Source organism: Stomoxys calcitrans, chromosome 1 (genome assembly GCF_963082655.1).
Source record: "Stomoxys calcitrans chromosome 1, idStoCalc2.1, whole genome shotgun sequence".
In the NCBI taxonomy this organism is placed as follows: domain Eukaryota; kingdom Metazoa; phylum Arthropoda; class Insecta; order Diptera; family Muscidae; genus Stomoxys; species Stomoxys calcitrans.
In genome coordinates, this window is record NC_081552.1 from 76,109,720 (window position 1) to 76,135,402 (window position 25,683).

The 25,683-nt window shown below is 38.0% G+C and overlaps 2 protein-coding genes and 1 long non-coding RNA gene across 3 annotated transcripts in view; 2 read left to right on the forward strand and 1 right to left on the reverse strand.

Moving 5' to 3' along the window:
* Positions 1-545, forward strand: part of LOC106082949 (protein hold'em) — a 93,523-nt gene extending 92,978 nt beyond the window's left edge. The window contains exon 4 of the mRNA XM_059362420.1: positions 88-545. Coding sequence (XP_059218403.1) covers positions 88-475 — 388 coding nt within the window. The 3' untranslated portion in view covers positions 476-545. The remainder of the gene's footprint in view (positions 1-87) is intronic.
* Positions 466-25,683, reverse strand: LOC106082948 (dynein intermediate chain 3, ciliary). The gene is made up of 2 exons (XM_013245716.2): positions 23,992-25,683; positions 466-861 (listed from the first exon to the last, which is right to left on the reverse strand). The coding sequence occupies exons 1-2, from the start codon at positions 25,573-25,575 to the stop codon at positions 535-537; spliced, it is 1,911 nt and encodes a 636-aa protein (XP_013101170.2). The 5' UTR covers positions 25,576-25,683; the 3' UTR covers positions 466-534.
* LOC106082950 (uncharacterized) lies at positions 9,859-10,958 on the forward strand. The gene is made up of 3 exons (XR_001220577.2): positions 9,859-9,985; positions 10,049-10,139; positions 10,204-10,958. It is a non-coding gene; the product is annotated as an uncharacterized LOC106082950 (long non-coding RNA).

The following is a 25,683-nucleotide window of genomic DNA, read 5'->3' on the forward strand; positions in this document are numbered from 1 at the left end:
CGCTAAAACATATTGACTAAGAACCTGCTGCCTTAATTATTCACTAAGATTTTCCCATTACTAATCAATGACTTTTCTATCTTATAGCAAAGCCTGCAATCGTATGATTAGCCAATCAAAATCCTTATGTGACAACGAGCAATGCCACCTTTCGTTCTCCTTCGGTTATACGGGTGATAAATTTGACTTATATTTCAATATAAATCTACATTTCACTGATAACACCGGCACCTTGTTGGAGGCTCGTTTGTCTGATGCCATTGCCGGCAGAATTTTGGATATATCCTGCGAGCGCTTTCTGCAATATAACGATCAGGAGCTGGAGAGCTTGAAGTGGCGATTTCTCCTTAAACATTTTGAGGCAAAGCTCTTGATAAAGAAGCCCAATACCTTGAGACGCAAACTGACTGTTGTAATCATTGACATGAGACCAATTGATTTGGACGAATTGGCAAATAATATAGCTATTTTCTAAACATAACAAATTTATTTTTTTATTTTAAATAAAGTTTAACTACCCGATATAGAGTTATTTTAAAATGTAATTTCCATTATTTGTTTGTTTATTTGTTCAGTTTCAAAATTTGTTGTTTGTATAACAAAGTCACGAACTTGACGTTTCCTGTTCACCTTGAAAACTTGATCATGAAAATTATTGAGAACATTCCGAAATTCAATGTCGGCAGTGATGATTTGTATATAGTCATCTGGATAATTGGGATCTAGCGTTGCTTGTATGGTTGGTTGTTCCTCATGAAAAGTATTGATTTCTAGTTCGTCTTCAATGACGCGATGTTTTAGTTTTAAAATTTCAACACGACGATCCAAGAGCTTACATCGCAGTTGTTCGCGGTCAAACATCTGAAAAGGTTCAAAATGTTTAGTTTACTAGATGGAAGCAGCATTGGATATCTTATAGAAAAGCTGGTTTAGAAGAACTAAAGTCAGAAAAGCAGATATTTGGCTCTCGATGCCAAGATGGACCACTTCACTTATATATATACTTATACTTCACAGACACATATATATACCGTAGCGCAGAAGTTAGCATGTCCGCCTATGACGCTGAACGCCAGGCGAGACCGTCAGAAATATATACATATATATATGCAGATGAAGGACTCTTTCGTTATGTACAATCGGCTGACATGGGGTTGCTTTATATTTATTAAGTGGTATTGTAAAAAAAATGTATAAGTCATAAGTAAGACTCAGGAGCCGCCCTCTTACGCTAGAGTGGCAAGGAAGTACAACAGAGATGAGCTGACTTATGTCGACATCAATATCGGTTGTGCATCCGGTATGATTCCACCACCACCAGATCATCGGTCCCAAGTGGAGGATCGGGTCACGATCGCATTTTCGAACATGTGTGCAACTCTGTTGGGAGTCCATCCATACAAATGATGAGCTGCGAGTATAGAGGGGACATCTTTACGCTGCGTTTTGCGTCGGCGGAATATATTGATACCGTCAACCAGCTCGTCACAGGTATCCACGCTGCCAGGGAGGGCATAAAGCTCGACTTGGTGAAAAAGATGGATATTCCCCGATAAGATCATCACCTACTCCCAAGTTGCCTATTTACTGGATTGAGGTTATCCAGATAAACCTCCACCAGAGCGAGACTGATACACACGCTATGATGGTGAAAATCAGCAAGGGCAAGATTCATATTGCCTTGATTCAGGAGCCATGGACGACCCGGAACAAAGTTTCTGGACTGAACTATATCATCTACCAATTATTTTATGCTAACACTGGTACTCGGCCGAAGACCTGCGTTTTATATATTATCCACATAGTGGTCAACGTCGGATGCAACAGTGGTGAGACAGGGAGACGGTGGAACATACCTGGCATCACTGTATCTGCCTTTCGACTCTCTGACACCGCCACCCACGTCGGAGCTGCAACGGCTGGTGAGGAGAGCAAAACAAACAGGAAACGAGGTACTAAAAGGGTGCAATGCGAACTCTCACCACATTTCGTGTGGTAGTACACTAACACTAATAAGCGGGGTCAAGCCCCGGCAGAGTTCTTGAATACTAACGTCCTAATAACACTTAATATTGGTAACACCGCTCCCTTTGTTAATAGGATTAGGGAGGAGGTAATAGATGTGATGATATGTTCGGAAAATCTAATCGATGAGGTTCAGGATTAGAGGGTCTCCATGGAACACTCTCTCTCTGACTATCACTAGATTAGGTTAAGAATAGCACGGCCAACGCCGAATCCGATAAGCTTCCGGAATAAGTTAAAAACCAACTGGACAAAATTCGGAAGGCTACTCAGAAGAAGACTTGGGCAGGATAATTTAGATTGAACAAGCATAGAGGACATTGACGAAAATGTCAACAGGATTACGACTGCACTGGTGTTGTTCTTCGAAGATAGTTGTCCTCTTCGGAAAAGAAAATCAGCCCAAAAAAAACCCTGGAAGAGATTCGCAATATTGGAAATGTGCCACGTAGTAAAAAAGCGGAAGTGTATTGGAATGTGTATTACACACGGCTTAAGGAATATAATAAGATTACCAGAGCGGCAAAACGTGCCTCCTGGAACCTTTTCTGCGAACAGGTCGATAGCTTTAATGACGCCGCCAAGATAAAAATGTCTCTCAAAAAACCATGTCCAAACTGAAACTTTAGTAGACGACATGGGAGTAAGAGCAGAGACAACGGAGGGCTTGTTGAGGCTTTTGATGAGAACCCATTTCCACAGGATGCGACGGGACTCACGGAGACACCGGAATTTTGGAATAATGACCTTGATCGAAGGCTTATAATTACGGAATTTATGGTGAAGGAATCCTTGAGGAGCTTCAAACCATTTAAGTGGACCTGATGGAATATTTTCGGCTTTACTACAGAAAAAGGCAGACTATCTGGCGCCTCATCTGGCCAATATTTTCACAGCGTGCCTAGGACTTGCATATACTCCGATAGCCTGGCAGGAGGAAAGGGTGGTGTTTATACCCAAGCCCGGCGAGGCAAGTTATGCGAAACCAAAGGTCTACAGACCCATACGCCTTACGTTCTCTCTACTCAAAACCGTGGAACGTATTGTGGATACCATGATAAAGAGTAGGGCATCCAGCGAACTGCTCAAATACAGGCAGCATGCCTATGTCAAGGGAAGGTCTTCTATTTTATGCACGAGGTTGTGCATAAAATAGAAGAATCCTTCGATGCCAGAAAGAACATCCTGGCGGAATGCATTGAAATCGAGGGGGCTTTTAACAATATGCGGACCGACTCACTGATCCAATCCTTAGACGAGTACCGGGTGGACCCGGTCCTTAGAGACTCGATAAACCATATGCTAAGGAACAGGTGGATAAATTGTCCCAGTGGCACAAGCCACGCCACAGGGGGCATTTTATCGCCACTTCTATGGGTGACCACCATAAATGGCCTATTACGGTTACTGACTGAGGAGGGATTTGAGCCCGTCTGCTACGTAGACGATGTTATAATACTTAAAATGGGTAAGGATCCGAACGAGCTATGCAGAAAGGCCGAAAGGGTTTTGCATATGGCATATGACTGGGCTAGACCCAGGTGTTTCAATGTTAACTCAGAGAAGACTGAAATATGCCTGTTCTCGAGGAAGACGAAGGTGGGCCAATTTAACGCACCACGTTTCCTCAATGAGACGATTTCGATATCTGACAAGTTCAAATACTTAGGTGTGATCTTGGACAGGAAACTGAATTGGAATTGTCACATTCAGGAGCGTACTGAGAAGGTTCACAGATGTTGGGCACTATGTAGACGGGCCGTAGGCTCGAAATGGGGACTGAATCCGAGGATAGTCTACTGGCTCTACAGGAGCGTGATTATACCAATACTTACTTACGCCTCAGTAGTTTGGTGGACTGCTATGGAGAAAAAGTGCAACATAAGGACCATATAACAGGTTCAAGAACATGTTGTCTTGACATAGGCGGAGCAATGAGGACCCACTAGGGCACTTCTAGATATCCGACCCATTGGCATACAGATTAAGTGTGAGGCAGCCACTGTGGCTATGAGACTTAAGGCTATGGGAGAATGGATTAAGGATGGGAGCCGCTTATACCATCGCAGCATAATCGAGACGACGATAGGAAACCTGGAAGGGGGGAAAGAGGTTTCCGATCGGATACCTGAGATGAACCTTGAAATCGAGTGCGAGGCACTGCTGCCATCGGCACAGTCTTGAATTGACGGAACCCTAGTAGTGTCATCTGGATGATCATGTTACACGGATGGATCAAAGCTAGAGGCTAAGGATTTTGTAAGCAGCACGGAATTCCTAACTTAAAATTTTTTTAGAGGTTACTTTATAGTTTTTAGAGCGCACAACAAGCCGATTACTGGCTTAGGTGTATGTCCATAGTGGCATGGAGCGGATTAATATCTGCACCCTCCTTTCAACCTAACCTAAGTAAGACTCAAGAGTTATGATATAACCTGCAGAGCTAGTAAGATTATGCAGAATGACCCTAATTAATACTACATCATCAGTTAACATCGGCGTAAGTTTAGGTTGAATAGGAGCCCCCCAAAACGGTGAATTCCCTCGGTGGCCAGTTTGGCCCATTTAAATACCCTAGCGAGAAAAAAAGTAGCAACAAATAAAGACTTCGCGACTTTTCACACGAACAACTGTCAAAACGCAATAGAAAAAAATTTTGTAGAAGATAATACATTCCGTACAAGTGGTACTGAGTACTATGGGCAAAATAGTAGTGACATGTCGCTGCATCAGGATAATTTACGCACAATTTTAATTGCAAATGCAATTAAATGCTCACGAAATGGGCCGAATCAACTCAGCTTCAACACTGTTGTCTTTGTTGTGTGTTGTTGTTATACTTTTGTTTGTGTTCTGACAAAGAAAGGACTCTGTAGGGTTTCGTAATAATTTAATACGCATTTTCACTAGGAATGAAGTTAGTACTAGGTTTTAAGTTTGATAATGCTCACAAAGCGGCTTGGTTCATGGTACAAGAACGGTTTTACGGTTCTTTGTAGTTGTTTTCGAGGCAATAACTAATCAACTGCTTGGAAGATTTGATATTTTCACCATCACAATTTTCACATGCGTATTTTGTTGTTTCTATAATTGATTCGGCTTCTCTTTCTCCATTTGGTGTCTCGTTTATGAAAGGAAGTGCTGGTACACGTTTTTCACTCAACTTTTAATTTAGCTCTCATTGGTGGGTGAACAAACATAAATTATGAATTTCTCTGGACCAGATTTACAAATTTCGCGCTTGCCTTCTTATATATTGTAGAACAACCGGCTTGAGGTAATACAACTTCATTTGTTTAGTTTTCTGTACCTGAACACTAGTCTTGAATCTTCATTAAAAGTAAATAAAAATGAAACAAATTTAATAATAACCAATTAACAATATTTTTATTTTTTACTTACCTCTGCCTTATTGATCCATTTTGGCGTTAGTTTTTGTATTTTCTTGTAACGGATGCTTTTCATAAAACAGCTGACCTTTACAAAACATCTGTTCAAAGTTGCAAATTTCTGCTGGCAAAAAAAGTTCCAGTAGAGGTTTGCAGGCTCTCTATTTTCTAACTGTCAAAATTTACTCTCTCTCGCGCTCTCTTCTGCTGGCAAATAAAGTACGCGAACGACTTCCAGTAAAAATATGTGCAAATTTTCACACATTTTTGAGTTCCCGAAGACAGTTAATAACAATTTGATTTGAGAGAAAAAGTGAAAGTGAATCACAGAACATACCAGAATGACCTTTCTTTGTTTTGTTGATATTTGATTATTTCGGATATGTGTTAGTGTTGCCAACCTTTAAATACAAGGCATCGAATACAATCCGCTAGATTAGTAAATAAAACAGCCCAAATATTAAGAAAGCGGCCAACCGACACGTCCATATGAATGTGCAGTGATCCTGCACGCCTACCCTGCAAACATTTTTGATCGCCAAACAATTTTTCTCGAATCTTCTAGATGAAGGTTACAATCGCGGATAAGCTCCTCTAAGAGTCGTAGACGATTCCCCCGTCGTGACGAGTTGTGTCATCGCTTAGAAGATCTAAAAATACATATCAAGTTTAGTTGTTCATCAAAACCGTAACAAGAAAGAAAAACTCAATAAATGTTTGTATTACTCGTCATATAAGTACCAATCGTTCGTCATATAAGCCAAGTCAGAATTTGTTTGGTGTTGTGGAAGTTGTCCACTTAATACAAAACATCGAAAAAAATAATTCAATACAAGTCCTAAACGCACCAGACTTGAAAATAAAAACAATCGCGATAAGTTAACTCAGATGATTACTAACAAATCTTCTGGACGGTTATAACGTAATGGGTTGGGTAATAATCGTCACGATGGGTAGCTAAAACTTCCGTACACGAAATGGATCGCCCCTTTGGTTGTTGTTGTTGTAGCAGTTTGTTGTGTTCTGTCTTTCGTCAGCTTGATTCTGTTGAGTGTAAATTATGATTGCTGTCCATCGGCTCAGAGACCACGGATACGACGAATAGCTCTTCTCGTTGCCCTGTCACTCTCGTGATGCACAATAAATTAACGGTTGAACAACCTGGCGCATCTCTTCAGATTAGTCACGGTTACGTCGCCAAAAGTGACTGAGTTACATTGCTTCAAGTGTTCTAGCCACAAATTCCCCCTATGTTCGTTGACTACCTTGTTTATTTCCAGATTCAGCTCACTGATTCTGGGGTTCGTACAACGAATCCCATCGCACTCGTCTACGAGTAACTCTGCCTGCGCCGGGAAATTGAGCCGCACTTGGGGTATTCGACCGGCTAGTATAAAGCGAGCGGCTGCTGCTTTAATGATGTCTCGGAATTTTCTCTCGGCAACTAGCACATCCGAGGGGGTTGCCGGTTCATTGAAGCTGCGATTGTTGAACTCTGTGAAGCCAGCCCATTCGGCTTTTTCTAATTGATAAACGTCCGTCTCTCAGAGGTTATGAAGTCGGTTGGTCGGTCGATGGTGAGAATTATGGGGAGGTGGTCTGATCCCAAAGAGATGACGGGTTGCCATGATACGTCTCTCAGGAAATCTGCAGAATGTACCCGTTGTATAGCACTAGCGCCAGGCGCAGGCGAGATGGGTCTATATTGCACGGAATGGTGTTTCACGAAGGCCAATCCCCCACCTCCATTCTTTAAGCGATCCTTACGTAGCACATAGCATCCGTGACAACTGTGCAAACTGTAGGTGTTGGTCATCTTTTTCTCCTGGATCGCTGCGACCAATATGTTCTTCCGACTCATAAAATCCACAATCTCGTCGATCTTGCCACGGAAACCGTTGTTATTCAGTTGTAAAAATGATACACTTCCCGGCATTGGCCTGGCAATATTGGGGCTGGGATGCTGCTGTTGCGTATATTGCCGCATGGGAGATGTCGGGGGTCACATAGTCCGATGACGAGGACGCAAAAGGCGACGACGACGACGCTTGTGACCCACTGCTGTTTATGTTCGCACCGCACCTTGCAACAAATTCAGTATGACAATACTCCCGTAGTGATGTAAGGCCAGAGTAAGATCGGAAATTTACCCACTCCATGCACCGATCACACCTCACCGACCGATGATGAAGGCGGTTCTGGCAAACCGAACAGAACTATGGTCCAGGGTCCAGAGCCAGCGGAGAAGGGTGAAGAGTGTTTCACGAGTCTTACGGAAGATTATAGGGCAATGGGTTGTAAGAGAATCGTCGCGAAGAGTTGCAAATGCAAAGGATTGTCTAATGATAAACTAGAAGATTGTTTCACGAGTCCTACGGACGATTATGACGCAATGGGTTGTACGAGAATCGTCGCGACTTGATATCGTAGAAGTGTTTCGCGACTCAGGCGGATGAACAATAGCGAAAAAATCTCCAGAATTTTGTATTATACTCGGGGGGACGAACACTCTTCCAAAATTAAGAAAAATGTTTGCAGGGTATCCACATATGATCGCGTGTACAGCTGCTATCACACATTTGCTGTGTTTTATTTCAGTTCTGAATTGACCATCCGTTAAGGGCAAAAATAAAACGCAAAAAATTCCAGAGCGAGTCTGTTCGTTAACCATGTAACGAACGGAAACGCCGCTGGGTACTTGGACCCAAATTTTAATACCATATTCGTTTTCTGGTTTCCAATACCCTTGATACCCTTATTGTGCCCATCGGACCACTTTCGGATAAGAAAATCGGTTCATATAGTCATAATGGGTCTAATGGGGTTTTTGAGGGGTGACGTGAACCCCTATAGTTCGATTTTGTATGAAAGATTCTAAATCTACTCCCGAATACCTTTCATTTAAGCCCCTTATCGAAATGAACGTCTAATATGTCTGTCTGGGGGAGTTTTGGGGTTGGGGCGGCCCGATGGGTATTTAGACTCAAATTTTAATACCATATTCTTATTATACTCTCCAATACCTTTCATTTGATACCTTTATTGTCCTGATGCGTCCACTTTTGATTTTGGGTTGGGGTTTGGGCATAAGGGGAAGGGTCCGTCCCCCTTCCGATACCGAAAAATTATATAGCCTATGTTTCCTTCGAGACCAACCTACACAATATGCCAAAATTTTGAGAAAGTCGGTTCTGCCGTTTTTCAGTCTATACGGAAAAAACAAACAAAGTCCCATATATCCGTGATTGGCTAATGTACCCATTTTGGGCGTTTTTGTGGGGGGATCCCCTATACTTCGACATGAATTTGTATGCCATATTCGTTATCTACTCCCCCATACTTTTCATTTGATACCATATTGTCATCCTCGGTCCGCTTTTGAGATTTTGGGTGGAATTTTGGGGGTAACGGTAGAGGGTCCGCCCCCTTCCGTTATCAATAAATTATAAAGCCTATTCCTACTTCCTGACCATATTCGTAATCTAATCCCGAATACCTTTCATTTGAGTCCCATATTGTCATGATCGTCAAATAAACCTATTTTAAGGGTTTTTGGGGCTTGGGCGGCCCCCCATGTACTTGGACCCAACTTTTACTATGAAATTCGTACTCTACTCTTGAATACCTTTCTTTTGAATCCCATATTGTCCCGATCGGTCCACTTTCATTTTTGGGTAGTGCTTTTGGGGTAAGGGGGAGGTTCCGCCCCCTCCCAATATCGAAAAATTATATATGTTTCCTTTCAGACCAACCTACACAATCTGTGAAAATTTCAAGGTAGTCGGTATAGCCGTTTTTGAGTCTATACGGAACAAACAAACACAATTGAATTTTATTTATAAGAAGATGTTACTGATGTTTTAAGTTGGCCGTTTGTTTTTGGTATTTGGAGTATTGTTTGGTGGTAAAATATATGTGATTATTATACTTGTGTTTAATATTTTTTTAAATTGTCATGTTGCGTTTTTTCGTTTTTACGGCGTGCCTTCCATTTAATTTTTCATTTCTTGGCGTATAGTTGACCTTTTGGTATTTTTATGACTTAATGATTTCGGCTGCAGGTCAGTTTTGTCAATTTCATTGTGATTTATTTTACTTAATTGTTTATTGTTTTGTATCTTGTTAAAAACAGCCTATGAAAACGGTTAGACAAAGTCAACCGAAATATCGGAAAAAAATTGAAACAGTAACCCAAAACACTTTGTTTTACCTTACCTGCAGCCAAACCCATTAAGTAAGTCGTAAATGGTTTAGGTGAGTTCACTCGGAGGCCAGTCTGGTCCTTGTGGAAAAAAAAAACGGTTGGCGAAAAGGAATAGAAATACAATAGTAAACATGCATGCATGTGAAAATATGCAAATTTTGAAAGTTCAAAATAGAGAACCTGCAAATTTCTACTACCACTTTTTTGCCAACAGAAATTTCTACTGTGACTTTTTTTGCCAGCAGAAATTTGCAGATTTTAACAGATGTTTTGTGAAGGTCAGCTGTTTTATGAAAAGCAGCTGTTACATGAAAATACAAAAGCTAACACCAAAATGGATCAAAAAGGCTAACACCAAAATGGATAAGTAAAAAATATAAATATTGTTTTTTGGTAATTATTAAATTTGTTTCATTTTTATTTACTTTAGTGAAGATTCAAAGCAGCAGCCAGAGTTTAGGTATAAAAAAATTGGGCAAATGGTGTAATTTTATCTCAAGTGGGTTGTTATACATTAGAAGGTAAGTGCAAAATTTGCAGAATTATTTGAAAATCTTGAAAAATTAAAACATTGTGTCCTTTCAGACACCAAGAAAATTGCTATTATCGGTTTCTTAAGTGTTTCGATGGAATCATCCTCATCGGTGAACTACGATGAAACCAACATCGTTCCTTTCAATTTATTAAGTAGGGAAGATGCTGCCATGGCATTGAGTGGGTCTGGATGGGCAGTTAAACAAAGTGTCCGTAGCCGCCATATAGCCACATATCCACAATATCCAGAAGCATTAAATGGTTAGTTCAAGGTTTCTTTGTCAGTACAACAAGTGCTGCCGATAAGGGACTTGAGAACGTTGTTTCTACTTTTGTGTACGGTGATGGCGTGCAAACCAGTTGTAGTCCTATGCAGCCTTCGTAATTCATGCTGATGCTCGGATGGAAATTGTCCAACGAGAGGATCGGCAGCAGTAGTACCTCGTAAGATAAGGGAGATCGGCCTGTACAACTACCCCTTGCTCGTGTCCTTTCCAAGTTTCAGTAGTGGGATCACACTGCCCATCTTCCAAACATCGGGTACTATAATAGTGTTCAGACAGGCTGAGGACAGTTGCATGGTACTCGATTCCAGGCAGATCCATATTCTTCAGCATCAGTGTAGAGATCCCGTCTGGAATCAGCGCCACGACTTGGCGTCACGGACGACATTCGTAGTTTCGGCTTGGAGATCACGGGTCAATAAATTGACTTTTATCTAAGGAAAATACCTCACAAGTATCGCCAGCATTTTTTTAATTTAAAACAATTGTTTTTCTAAACAAGCAAATAAAAAACAAATCAAAACAAAAATCAGCTGTTTTTCTGCAAATTTTCACTGGAAGTCGTTCGCATACTTTTGCTTGCAATTTTTTTAAAGAGACTAAAATGGCTCTTACTCTCCTGCAAATTTTTACTGGAAAAGTACATGGTCTGTTCGTGTTATATGTTCTTGTCTTATACATGTCATGTTTTTATGTATCGTTGGTATTTCATTATGTATGTACATATGTCAAAATTGCCAATTTACAAACCATTCATCATTTGTGTTATCACACTACACAGAAAAAATATATGTAGACCTTTATTTGAACGATTAAACATGGTATTGATTTGTTCAGCGACTCGATTTATGTTGATGCTTTTGTTGGGGTGGATGAGCGGAGAGCGATTGCTTTCGTACTTATACGAACCGAACATTCAGTTCGAATCACTCCATTAGTAATCAAACACGAATGTTCGTAATCGCTCGTTTCATTCAGTAAAGACTGGTTCTATATTCGTTTTCCACAGGTGAAAACACATGTGTTTCACGGTTACTTTTTTTAAAACGCTACAAATATCTCAATGATAACATAATATTTTAATGAAACATTTTTCAAAAGTAATGATAGAATGTCCTACTGAATGAAATCAGCAAGTTTTTAATGTTTCAAAATCTATTATCTGAATAAGGATTTGGCGAAAAACGAATATACTCCTAGTACCAGTCTTAACGAGGGATGATAAAGCAAGCTATCTTGAATTGAATGAACTATTTGTTTCCATTCGAGTTTTTTCGGAACAATTGATTGTTCAATGCACATTCATCCAACTCGGTGCACGTGCACTTAAAATAACAACAAACACTTGTCAGTTTTTCTGTTTTCTTTGTTTGAGTTCATAAGTCACCAACGACATGTGGACGAACAATTATGTTAAGCGAAATTGTTTAGGCGTGACATTCCATTATCAAAAAGACCATAAGATAATTGATTTGGTGTTAGGTAATAAAATAAATAGTGGCGAGTGGTCCACCAGCGTGAACATTCTAAAGAAGCACAGAAAAAAATTAAAAAATGGTTCAATTAAGAAATTTGTACATTCGGTTAAAAAATTTGATGAAATCGGACCTATGTATAAACGAATTTATAATTTTGTAATTTGGACTTTTGACAAGCTCAGATTGCAATTAAAGCGTTTATTAACTCAATAAACCAATTTATTTGAAAGTTGTCCCCTCTCTCAAATAAAATTTTTACCAATAATTGTTATTTTTTGCTTAAAAAAAAAACTTTTTAATTTTATTGGATTAAAATGCGGAAAAAATTGTATATATTGCTTTAAATATTTATTTTTTCTAAAAGAAAGAAAAAATTGCCTTTCCTTTATGAGTCTCTCTTCATTGTCATAAATACCATCTGTAAAAAGTATAATGAACAAAATAATTTACATATACGTATTAAAGTGAATCGTAGTAAATATCAATCTTAGCATTTTGCGCACAATGCCACTAAATCTAGATCCATATGAAGGGAATATGGCATTTGTTATCTTCCTTCATCAGCGTCGTTTTCCAAACCAATATAGTCTCTATAGGGATAACAACATATTTGAATAATATTTACAAATGCCACGTCTACCTTCTTATTTCGTTTGGAATGTATCTTTTACATTTGTTCACATCCTAATTTTTTCTGCTCTACACTATTTCAGCGCCCTTTAAAGAATCTTGTTTTTTCTAAACAATTATTATTTAAAAAGCTATTTTATCAAGAGATAAATAAAAACCATACTTTCTATTTTTCTTGATTTTTTTGTCTACCCACGCCCCTATGTGTCTGTATGCGACAGAAACTAGACAAATATCTGGCTCATTCGCAATTCTTCGCATTAAATATGTGTGAAGAAGGACACAACAGATAGCGCAAATAGATACTCACAATTTGTGTTAAAAAATAACAATTTAATTCGTATAATAAAAATATATCTAACGTCTGCCTTCTTTACCAATCACTTGCCATGAAACCAAATGAAATTAAATTTTTTTTTGTTTTCTAAATCTTTGTTAATATACTGAAGCGAAGGGCAATTTATGTTGTAGCTTGATTTCAATTAGACTTGTTCATTTACACTTTGAAAAATCAAATACAACAAACAGAAAAATCATATCAAGCACGAGCTTTCACAGGCTCCAACACTGATAGAAAAATTAACGGTACTTTGCCAATAGCGCCTGGTATTATTTTGTTCGCGACATAGGCAAAGATTTGTAATACCATTTGGTATCAATTCAATACCAGACAAATGAGGCTATTAAGTGTTGTATGTATATGTGAGACACTCCGTAATGCAATCAGATCTCATAAACAACTAGATTGTAACTATAGAATAAGATCAATATAAATAAAGATATTGAACTTAACACACCATGGTGTCAGGGGAATAAGTTAAATAAAAACGAAAGTGATATACATATATTATCGTGTTTGGTTAGAGAAAAATAAGTCTCGTTGAAACAAGACGTCTGTGGCAGACGAAAACAAAAAGGCTGACGCACAATTTTTTGCCACTTTGCAGCCAATAAACTTAAAGTCACCTAGTTTGGCTAGAGAATGGAAGCTGCGGTCGATACAATTTAAACTGTTTTTGTGCGCGTCCAATTTGGAGTCTCAATCAGATCGAAGAAATATGGTTCTTCTACTTCATCATTTAGGATGCCTAGCACTGGAAATATTTAGTTCGTTCGATGTGAACGAGGACACAATTAAGAATGAAGATTTAAGGCCGTTACTATATTCGGTTTTCGCGTTAAAACTCCATATAAAAACACAAACAGAAAAATTTGTTTTTTTATATGGAGTTCCAATTTCAGCCACCGCTGAAAATTTTTCTGATGGTCTCGCCAGGATTCGACACAGGCGTTCAGCGTCATATGCTAACCTCTGCGCTACGGTGGCCTCCGGAGGCATAAATAAGAAAGTATTTTTTAAATATAAACAAATATACCCGAAAGAAAAATAAATATTTCTTTCACAACAAACAACTCAATCAATCTGTACGAAATAAAAAGATTTGTGAAAGAATGTGTTGTGCTTTTGGTCTGCAATTACAACAACATTATTTGGATAAAAGTGGAAGATGCTGACAAAGGCCTTTGGAAAGTTGCGCTTATTTAACTTATAACAATGAAAATACTACAAAATCTAATTATTTTTAAAAATAAAAGCTGAATTTGTCTCTTTTTAAATTGTTTTGTGTTTCATTATTTATTAATAACGATGGGGTGGGTTTTGGTTGAAATTACAACACATACATGAATTTCATTACGATCCAAACACTCACATTTGTGTGTACACATGGATATAAGCAAATGATAAATTGGTTGGTGCCATATTCATTTTTATATGAAGATGGCAGCATTCTCGCCAAAGAAACCAAAACAAGCAAGAGCGTGCTAAGTTCGGCCGGGCCGAATCTTATATACCCTCCACCATTGAACGCATTTGTCGAGTTCTATGCGCGGCATCTCTTTTTAGACAAAGAATATATTGAAATAAACTTTGTTATCATTCACTTGTTAAATTTCATTACTATACTTTTGAATTTGTATTTTATGTAATAGAAAATTACATTTTGTTTTATGTCATTACGTTAATAAATTTTGAATCGAACAAACGATTTGTCGGCCACATATAATTTTTTCAATAGGTTATGGGCCTTTGTGAAAATAAAAAAAAGGATTGCAATAAAGAAACAATAAGGACTAAATAAAGGAATTCAATAAGGATACGCTAAAGAATTCGCTAAGGAAAGAAAAGAAAAAAAAAAAAAAAAAAAAAATAAAATCTAAAATGTCGGATGCAAAACCTAAATTTGCGAAGCTAAGCAATGAAAATTATGCTAACTGGAAATTCAAGATGGAATTGCTATTGCGTAAGAATAATTTGTGGAAGCGTGTCATTGAAGGATCTCGTCCTCCGCCGAAAATTGGACAGAACAATGAAATTACCAATAAGTCGGAAATCGAAGAATGGGACATAAAGGATGATGAAGCCCGAGGAACGATTGGATTGCTTGTAATGGACGACCAGTTGGGACACATCCGAAATGCAAAGACCGCTAAGGACACCTGGAACGCACTCAAAGAATATCATGAGAAAAACACACTTACAAATAAGGTATACTTGATGAGGTCCATATGTAGTTTAAAACTTCAAGAAGGAGGTGATGCAGTTGCTCACATAAATGCAATGAACGATTTATTTACGAAACTACGGGATGTTGGCGAAGAAAGTTTGTCGGATAAGTGGAGTGCTGCTATGCTTTTAAGTAGCTTACCCGAAGGATATGACACTCTTATTACATCTCTTGAATCCCGCAAGGAAGAAGAGATAACATTCGCTTTAGTGCAACAAAGAGTTATTGCAGAATACGAAAGACGGCATCACGCAACCAATGAGGGAAGTGATTCAGTTTTGAAAGCAGTGACCGGTAATAGTAGTGTATGCTATTTCTGTAAAAAGTCAGGACATCAAAAGAAGACCTGCATCAAGTATAAAAACTGGAAAAGTAAGCAAAATCCCGGAAAGAATGCTAATAAAGTCAATTCGGTTGAAGAAAAGGTAAACAAGTCATCAAAGAGCGAAGATTTTTTGTTCAATTTTTGCAAGAATAAGAAGTTTTCTTGGCTTGTCGATTCCGGTGCTACACGACATACAGTAAGTGAAAGAAATTTTTTCAAGAAATTTAATGAAAGCTACAAAAGCTCGATTGAACTGGCAAATGGACAGACTGTGGCTATTGAAGGCATTGGTTCAGGTGAGATTGTTGTATGCAATGAATTTGGTGACCAACATACATTGAAGTTGAATGAAGTATTGTATGCTCCGTGTTTGGTTGGTAACATTCTTTCAGTCAGACAGCTAACAAAATCAGGATATAACGTATCATTTAAAGACAGCAATTGTTACATAAATTTTGGTAACAAAAATATCGGAATGGCAGATATTGACAGTGGAATGTATATTTTACGGCAACCAGTTTTTGTTAATGCGGTATTGCAACATAATGAAAATTGCATTCACCAATGGCATCGGAAGCTAGGACATCGTGATCCTGAAGCGATTCGGAAAATGTGCAAAGAAAACATGGTTCAAAATTTGAAAATAGTTGACTGCGGAATAAAGGAAATTTGCGAATCTTGCGTTAAGGGTAAAATGACTCGAATGTCATTTCCAAAGCAGTCAATGACAAAATCTACAGCTCCTTTAGAATTAATCCATAGTGACGTATGTGGGCCAATGCAAACAACTACACCGTCTGGAAAAAGGTTCATGGTAACATTTATAGACGATTTCTCAGGTTTTACCATAATAAGATTGTTATCGCAAAAATCTGAGGTGTTACAGACATTTAAGGATTTTGTTACATTGTGCCGCACTAAATTCGGACACATTCCAAAGAAAATTCGATCCGATAGGGGTGGAGAGTACACGGGAAAAGCATTTGAGGATTTTCTAAAGTTTGAAGGCATTGAAAGCCAATTGAAAGAAAGAAAGAACAGAACTTTGATTGAAATGGCAAGATGTATGTTAATAGATGCAAATTTACCGCACATGTTTTGGGGAGAAGCAGTTTCAACCGCCAATTTCATACAGAATAGAGTTTTAACCAGAACGACCAATTCTACTCCATACGAGTTGTGGTTTGGAGTCAAACCAAGTCTAGAGAAATTTCACATTTTTGGTTCAAGATGTTTGGTACACATTCCATCTGAAAAAAGACGTAAGCTAGATGACAAAGCACATGAAATGTTGTTTCTGGGTTATGATGAGAAGTCTAAGGCTTTTCGCTGCTACAATCAGGATACTAAGAAAGTCTGTATTAGTCGTGATGTGATATTCACAGATGTTATAAAGAATAAAGATGATGATGTCTCAATTTCATTAAATCCGAGAGATAATGGATTATTGATTGAGGAGGAGATACCAGAAGAAAACGTAACAGAAGAAATTGATGCACAAGAAAATGATACAGATGAAAATGCAATCAATATTCCAACTGAGGACAGCAGCTCAATACAAGATGTAAATATTTCTGACCAGCAAAATGAGATTAGAACTTCAAACAGATCTACTAAAGGCATTGCGGCAAGGAGACTCATTGATGAAATATGGACAGCAAATGAGATTAAAGAGCCGAAATCATATGAAGAAGCTATTAGCAGTGCAGAAAGTGTACAGTGGATGGAAGCTATGCAAGACGAGTTAGAATCTCTTCAATCAAATCAGACTTGGAACCTCGTTTCACTTCCAGAAGGAAGAACAGCAATTGGAAGTAAATGGGTATTTAAAGTGAAACGCGATGCTAATGGTCAAATAAATAGATTCAAGGCACGACTAGTCGCTCAAGGGTTTTCACAGAAATTCGGTGTCGATTATGACGAAGTTTTTGCACCTGTTGCGACACATACCTCGTTTCGAATCCTGCTGTCAATTGCTGGTAAGGAAAAAATGACTGTTAATCATTTTGATGTGAAGACTGCATTTTTAAATGGAAAGCTCTCTGAAACCATTTATATGAAACAACCTCCAGGGTTTCAAGAGGACAATGAGCAGGTTTGTTTGCTAAAGAAAAGTATTTATGGACTGAAACAGGCTGCTAGGTCTTGGAATATGGTTCTACATGAAGCTCTTGAAAAATTGGGATTTAAACAATGCGTAAATGATGTATGTTTCTACCGGGGAAATATATGTGGAACGTTGAGCTATATTCTTGTATATGTCGACGATATCATTGTGGCATGTCGCACATCAAAACAAATTATGTATGTCGAAAATGCGTTGTCTAAGAATTTCACTATCACAAACTTGGGTGAAATTAAACATTATCTGGGAATTGAAATTTCTAAAGATGTTAAAGGAAACTTTCAGCTATGTCAGTCATCGTACATAGAAAGAATTGTAAATGAATATGGTATGCAGAATTCAAAGCCTGTAAGAATGCCAATGGATGTTAGTTACGGGAAAGCAGAAGGATCAAAATTTCTTGAGTCAAATACAAAGTATCGGAAAATCATTGGACACTTTTTATACATATCAACAAATACAAGGATATTTCAGCTTCTGTAAGTATCTTGGCTCAAAAGGTTTCTAAACCAACAATGGAAGATTGGTCTCAGTGTAAAAGAGTTTTGAAGTATCTTAAGTCTACATCAGAAATAAAGTTAAAATTAAGCAACGAAGAAAATGAACAAAGTCTCGTTGGATATGCTGATGCAAATTGGGCAGAAGAAAGAACTGAAAGAAAATCCAATAGCGGAAGAATTTTTCTTTATAATGGAGGTACAATTGGATGGTCTTGTCAGAAACAAACACTTGTAGCATCTTCAACATGCGAGGCTGAGTACATTTCTTTATCAGAAGCGGCTAAAGAAGCAAAGTGGTTAAGGCAATTGTTGGAAGAAATACATCATCCTACCAACGAACCAACTGTAATTTACAATGACAATCAAAGCTGTTTACGTCTGGTAAATGACGACAAGTTTTCTTTTCGTACTAAGCACATGGATACAAAATATAAATTAACAAAAGACTTAGTAAAGAAAGGAATAATAACATGCATATATTGTCCAACGGAGGAGATGGTAGCTGATATATTAACCAAACCACTAACAGCATCTAAACATATTGCTCTCTGCGAAAAATGTAATTTAAAGTGAATGAGGAGGAGTATTGAAATAAACTTTGTTATCATTCACTTGTTAAATTTCATTACTATACTTTTGAATTTGTATTTTATGTAATAGAAAATTACATTTTGTTTTATGTCATTACGTTAATAAATTTTGAATCGAACAAACGATTTGTCGGCCACATATAATTTTTTCAATAGAATATTGAACAAGAACTGCCAAATCGGGTGACAATTCCGCCCTCTAGAGGCTCAAGAAGTCAAGACCCAAGATCGGTTTATATGGCAGCTTTATTAAAACAAAGACCGATTTAAACCATACTTAGCGTAGTTATTGGAAGTGCCATCAAAACACTACGTGCAAAATTTCAATAAAATCGGGTAAGAATTGCGCCCTCTAGAAGTCAAGACCCAATATCGCTTTATATGGCAGCTATATCAAAACGTGGACCGATTTTAACCATACTATTCGTAGTTGTTGGAAGTGGTACCAAAACACTACGTGCAAAATTTCAGTAAAATCGGATAAGAATTGCGCCCTCTAGAGGCTCAAGAAATCAAGACCCAAAATCGGTTTATATGGCAGCTATATCAAAACACGGACCGATTTGGCCCATTTGCAATACCAACTGACCTACACTAATAAAAAGTATTTGTGCAAAATTTCAAGCGGCTAGCTTTACTCCTTCGAAAGTTAGCGTGCTTTCGACAGACAGACGGACGGACATGACGACCAAGAATATAGTATGTACTTTATGGGATCTTAGACGCATATTTCAAGGTGTTACAAACAGAATGACGAAATTAGTATACCCCCATACTATGGTGGAGGGTATAAAAATCAAATGTGGTACAGTGATATTGAATGTTGGGAACAGTGATATTGAATGTTTTCTGTAACAAGAGGCTTTATATCATGAAATTTTTTGTAGTTAATTTTAATTTCAAGAATATTATTGGTATTGAAAGTGCTATTAAGATGAGATCGATAAGTAGAGTGAAGAATATATCTGCTGAGAACATAATTGAGAAATATTCAAATGTACTTAGTGGTTTTAGTTTATTGCAAAATGAGTGCGATTTAAGGATTAAAGAGGATGCCATTCCCGTTGTGGAACCACCCCGTAAAATTCCCTTTAAATTATATGACGGTTAGAAAAGAAAATTGAATCGAATGATAGATTTGAAAGTGAATTTACTTGTCAGTGAGCCAACTCAGGGGGTGAATTCGATAGTCATGGACAAAAACGAACAGTGACATTAGACTTTGTTTAGACCCGAGGCATTTGAATAAGGTGATTTTAAAACCTCTTTATCCTTTTTCAAGAGGGAGATAACATTTTTAGGTCATATTCGGCCGTCTGATGGGTCTGGGGTTCGGCCGGATAATGAGAAGATTATATCGATTTTGGAGACGCCCCGTCCGAACGAAGCCAAGGATTTGCAGCAATTTTGGGAACGGTGAATTATTTAGGATCTTTTATAGAGAATTCGTCCAAGAAGAACGAGAAGTTGGGGTAGTTATTGAAGAATGACATTCTGTGGCATTGGTCACCTGCGCATGAGATGAAGTTTGAGAATTTGAAGAGGAAATAAAATTCAAGACTACATTGTAATTTTATTTCATCCCATATGGAAGTTCGTATGATAAGGGAACATACATTGAAAGAAGAAGTTTTTTCGAAGACATTTCGATATGTTCAGAATGGCTGGCCGGGGAGTAAGAAGTCTGTAGAGTCTGGTGTTTCTCTATATTTCAAGATTAAGGACGAGAGATTTTGAATGGAGTTTTGTTGAAAGATAATAGGACCATGATCCCAAGTAGTTTAAGGCAGATAATTTTGAAGAAGATTCATGAAGGGCATTTAGGAGTTCTTAGATGCAAAAATTTAGCTCGCCAGTCTGTATATTGGCCTAATATCTACAATGATATCGATAATATTGTTTCTAATTGTGAATCGTGTCTTAGGTACCAGAACTGCAATACACATTCGGAGTTATTGTCGCACGAGATAGTGGATATACCCTGGTTTAAGGTGGGTAGCGACTTGTTTGATTTGAATGGCAAGAAATATTTGTTGGTCGTAGATTATTTTTCGTAATACATTGAACTTGTACTTAGCTAAACTTAAGTCAAGGCACAGTATACCGAATACATTTGTTTCCGATAATAGGCCTCCTTTCAATTCTATGGAATTTGAGAAGTTTTGATGATTGGGGTATTGAGCATCGGACATCGAGTCCGTATCTTCCGAGATCGAATGGTTTAGCTGAGAGGTCGATTCAGACGGTCAAGAAATTACTTGTCAAGTGTTTTGAAAGCGGTTCGGATCCATATATTGCGTTACTTCACTATAGGACTACGCATAAGGGGAATTTGCCTAGTCCATCTGAGTTGCTCATGTCAAGATCGCTTCTCGAGAATTTTCGACCGAAGTTAGTAGATTTGCATAAGTACAAGAATGATATCAATATTAATTTGAAGAGAAGTTCCGAACATTACAATAAGAAGGTTAGAGTCCTGAAACCCGTGGTGGAGGGAGAACGCGTTTTGTTTAAATAGACACCGAATAGTTGTTGGTATCCCGGAAAAATTGTAGACGTTTGAAAAGAACCTAGATCATTTGTAATATTGGATAACAATGGTTCTCTTTACAGAAGGAATCAAGATCATATAAGAAAAATACCCGAGAATTCAATTAGAAATGGAAATGATGTTTTGGATTGAGACAGAGAAGAGGTTGATGAAGGTACATGTACAAGGAACGAGGTAGATAGTTACATGGCTAGAAGTGGCAGGACTATTTGACAGCCTGCAAGGCTCAATTTGTAATTTACTTGGTTAATGTAATTACAGTAAATGTATTCTATATCAATGAATCTTTATATACAGTATTTACCTTATTGAATTAATTTTGTTAAGTAAGATTAACTTTATTAATTGACTTATTTAATTTCTTTTATTATTGTCGTAATGAGGGAGATGTTGTATGTGTATGTGAAACACTCTGTAATGCAATCAGATCTCATAAACAACTAGATTGTAACTATAGATAAGATCAATATAAATAAAGATATTGAACTTAACAGAACATTAAGAATTGATGGTGTCCCATTTTTATTCTAGTCATCGCGCCAGAAGTGTTGTTGAGCTTTGTACTTAAAATATTGTCGCAATTGTAAAATATTTGTTGAAGAAATAAATAATATGTTCTAATACAATTTGAGTGCGAAAACCCGGTTCAATTACTCGAAAGCTGTAAAAATCAAATTCTAAGGACATTATACATCATGATAGTCCATTGTGTGGAAAACAATGCTGTGTTGGTGTATTCATATGAAAACCACTTCAGGGAATCAATGGATATGGAATCAATTGCTGTATACGAAGAATTGAGCTTGGTCACGGTGTAACTTTACATTTTGTAATTATTTACATAAATAATCGATATAAGATTAGTTATTAAAGTTATTTTGAATGGTTTTTTTTTTGCTCATTAGGGGGTGGGATAATTAATAACGGTCTGGTGCTAAAACCAATACCAGTTCGGTGGTAAGGCTAGTACCAAACGGTAATAATTCTTTTATGTTTCATCCATACCATCCGGTATTGGTTTTGTACCATACGGTGTTGCTTTACTATCGATACCGTATGGTACTGAAATAAGCACGTTTGGTGTCAGCTTTTCTCTGGGTGTAACCAAGCTAAGCATGTGAGTTGTTCGATGGGAACCTAGTGCTTCAATTAATTCGTTTTTTAATCACGTATTCGTTGCGTTTTGAGGGAGTTGAATAGACGGGTTTCACTTGTGCACATGATTGATTTTACTCGTTTTTCAAAACAGATGATCAAGCCTAGGGTTGAGGGTTGATCATCTGAAGGTTGCAACATTTTCGGGTTTTTCTGTTTTGATTCGGGCATTCGTTCGAACATTTTTTCGTATTGTGCTTTGTTTCTTTGCAACCGAAAGTTGGAATAAAAAGAAAAACGAAAAACGTAAGCAATTCAAACATGTTGTGTCTTTAAACTTTGTCACTCGTCATCCCGAATTGTTTTTTTGCGGTATTGGAAAGACCAAGCACAAACCCTCTCTTCTATTTCTCACCCTCTTTAGATTAAACGAGTATTTTTTATTTAAAATTGCAAATGTAAACATCAACCGCAAGCAAGAAACAGCAGTTTCACACACGTATGAACCTTTTTGGTGCGACTTTTACTAAAAAAGAAGACAAAGCTGACCATTTTGTAAAATTCCCAAAAACTTTGCTACACAACCATACACGTTGCAGCTCTCTGGATGGAAGTCATGAGAGAAATCAAAGCAGACCATCTTGTAAAATTCTCAAAAACTTTGCTACACAATCATACACGTTGCAGCTCTCTGGTTGGAAGTCATAAGAGAAATCATTGTACAAAATGTTTGCCTAATTGGATGAAAATTGCGCCCTCTATAGGCGTAAGGTATCTTATCTGAATTTAATGCTATAACTCATGCCTTTGGACATTGTGACTAGACAAATTGCTGCGCTACTGCGATGTGTCACCTACGGACAATGTCCGATGTTCCAGGCAGTGTGGATTGTACATTGCCTGATCCGCTTTGCGATAAAAAGAACTGTACCACTGTTTTGACATAACCGATATTCCTGAGAATAGAAGTTACATAGACTTTTATAAGGATGGTTTCATACTATATAATAAGGAGGTCTTTGGGTGTACTCTGAAGAATTAGGACTGGTCATATCGAGAAGATTACCCGACCACTGTAGCGTGTATCAAGCGGAGATCCTTGCAATTAAGAAAGTGGTGGAATGGTGGTGTAAGGGCAACGAGAGGCAGGCGACTAAACTCGGTAAAAGCAAAACCTGAGTAACTAAGTGGAAATCTGAACAGATAGTGTGGGGAAGATGACGAGACGTTGGAGCATTTCATATGCCACTGCCCTTCTTTCATGGCTAACAGATTCCGATACGATTAGAAATTTTTACTTTAGATTTTTCAAGGTTACTTTTACGTTTTTCAGATCGCAAACAATGAAAGGACAAGCCCAAGAAAACAAGGAATGTTGGTTATTAAAACTTTCAAATCTATATTGAACAGTGTTGTTGTTGTTGTTGTTGTTATAGCAGTGTGTTGTACACTGAGTCGGCCGATGAAGGACTTCATCGGGTCAATCCGGTACGTACAACCGGCTGTCATGCTATTGAAAAGTGGATATACATATGTGTACCATTGTCACCGATGTAAGTATTGTTAATATTACTTATATGTACATGTTCTGTTGTCTCATGAACTAAAATCGAGGGATTGAAAGATATGAGAAATCCATCGAAAACTGAAGGGTATGCCTTGAAATTCGATTCTCCTTTCATCTCGTTACTTACCGCCACAATCAATGCCTTATCTTGGCCAGCGCTGCGTTTCATAGCAGGATCCAATTCTAGTATTTGTGTATCCCCATTGGCCAAACAAACTGCCAAATACTCTCCATCTGGACGAAATTTAGCATATAAAATCGAAACCGGGAATTTCAGGGAAAAAATTGGCTTTCTCTGATGCAGTAATAAATCCCAAAAATCCAATTCACCTTCGCTATCGCCAGTTACAAATAGAGAGCAGCGTCTTGTACTCCAAGTGCCACATAATATCTGATATTTTTTCTTAAACGAAAATGTTGAAGGCGATCCTTTGCATTCCTCAGTCCACATTTTAGCACACCAATCCCCCGTTATTAGAAAATTCTTCACCAAGAAACGATTACGTTCTATGGTTCGAATAGGTCCATGAAATAGACGATAATTTCCAGCCCCAAATGTTGTCATAGGAGTCATTCCTCTGCGATTGCCTATGAAAATGCTTCCCATGTCGCTGCCAATGATGTAACGTATTGGTATGGTGTATTCAAATTCTAAAACTGTAACACCATGGGACCGATCCCGCAACTGATCATCGTTCATAACGGGGTCAAGCAAAAACAGTTGCTTGGGAGCTTTTAAATCTCGACCATCCCAATATTTTATTGAGCCATCATATGATCCCGTGTAGAATTCCGTATTTGTTTTCGAGTGCACCCAGCATAATGCTGAGACTGGCTCTCGATGAGCTGCTTCCAGGGGACAAGTGTCAATGGGCTGCCCAGCTTGTCGACAATTCCATAGAGAAATTTTGCCCGACTGCAAGCCACCTGCAATCCAAGTCTCATCTGCTCGGCAATAAAAAGTTTTGAGAACTTTTTCATCACTACTAAAAACAATCAATGGTTTGAGAGGATTCTCCACATTCCATATATAAAAATCATTAGAATCTCTGGGGGTTTCGTTTTTTGCCAAATGATGAGCCATCAATACTTGCTTGGGCTTCTCTTTCTTGGTACTTTTCAATAAAGAGTGCCCACGTTTTAGTGAACTATTAGAGTGCACTACCATAAAACTTCCCACTTTATTGGGCGTCCAATCGATAACAGATATGGGTCGGCGATTCAATTCAGGATCGTGGAAAATATTCTTTTGCCTTGATTCAAAGCGCCTCTTAATGTCTTCGCCCAACTCTGACGGCAAGTCAAGAAAGAAATCCTCATAAATATTAAGGGCATTGTTCTCTTCGGTCACACCAACGGCGCTGGAGATAAGATCCAAAACTTGTTCACCCCAATTGTCATCACGTTCGATTTTCTTACGATATCTCAAAGTGGCCTCTTCATCGTTAATATTAACATCCTTAGGCCAACCACCTTCATAGTGATACAAACCATGCTCAGCCAAGGTGACATTTTCAGTTTTCATTTCACTCAATGCCTGTTGTGGAGCCAATTGAGTGCTTTGATAAACGGGATTACGAAGGATATAGTTGTAGCGTTGATTTCTACTGGGATTAATGCTCGCCATCAATTGGTTGCGGTCGCTGAACATACATTGGCGTCCGAATCGTCTACGTTCCCAGGTATAGATATATTGATTATCGGAATGCATTGTGTAACGGTATTATAATTATGAAACTGAAAACTTAGTTATGGTTCGTCCGGTTAAAGCTTGATATTTAAATGGAAAATATATTGTTTTATGACGTTTAAAGGCTGG

What these genes read in the sequence shown, in the direction of transcription:
- LOC106082948 (XM_013245716.2), bottom strand. Translation starts at nt 25,575, where the DNA reads ATGCATTCCGATAATCAATATATCTATACCTGGGAACGTAGACGATTC. An exon ending in ATAAGGCATTGATTGTGGCG is followed by an intron (nt 862 to 23,991) that starts GTAAGTAACGAG and finishes GAACCTTTTCAG; the next exon opens with ATGTTTGACCGCGAACAACT.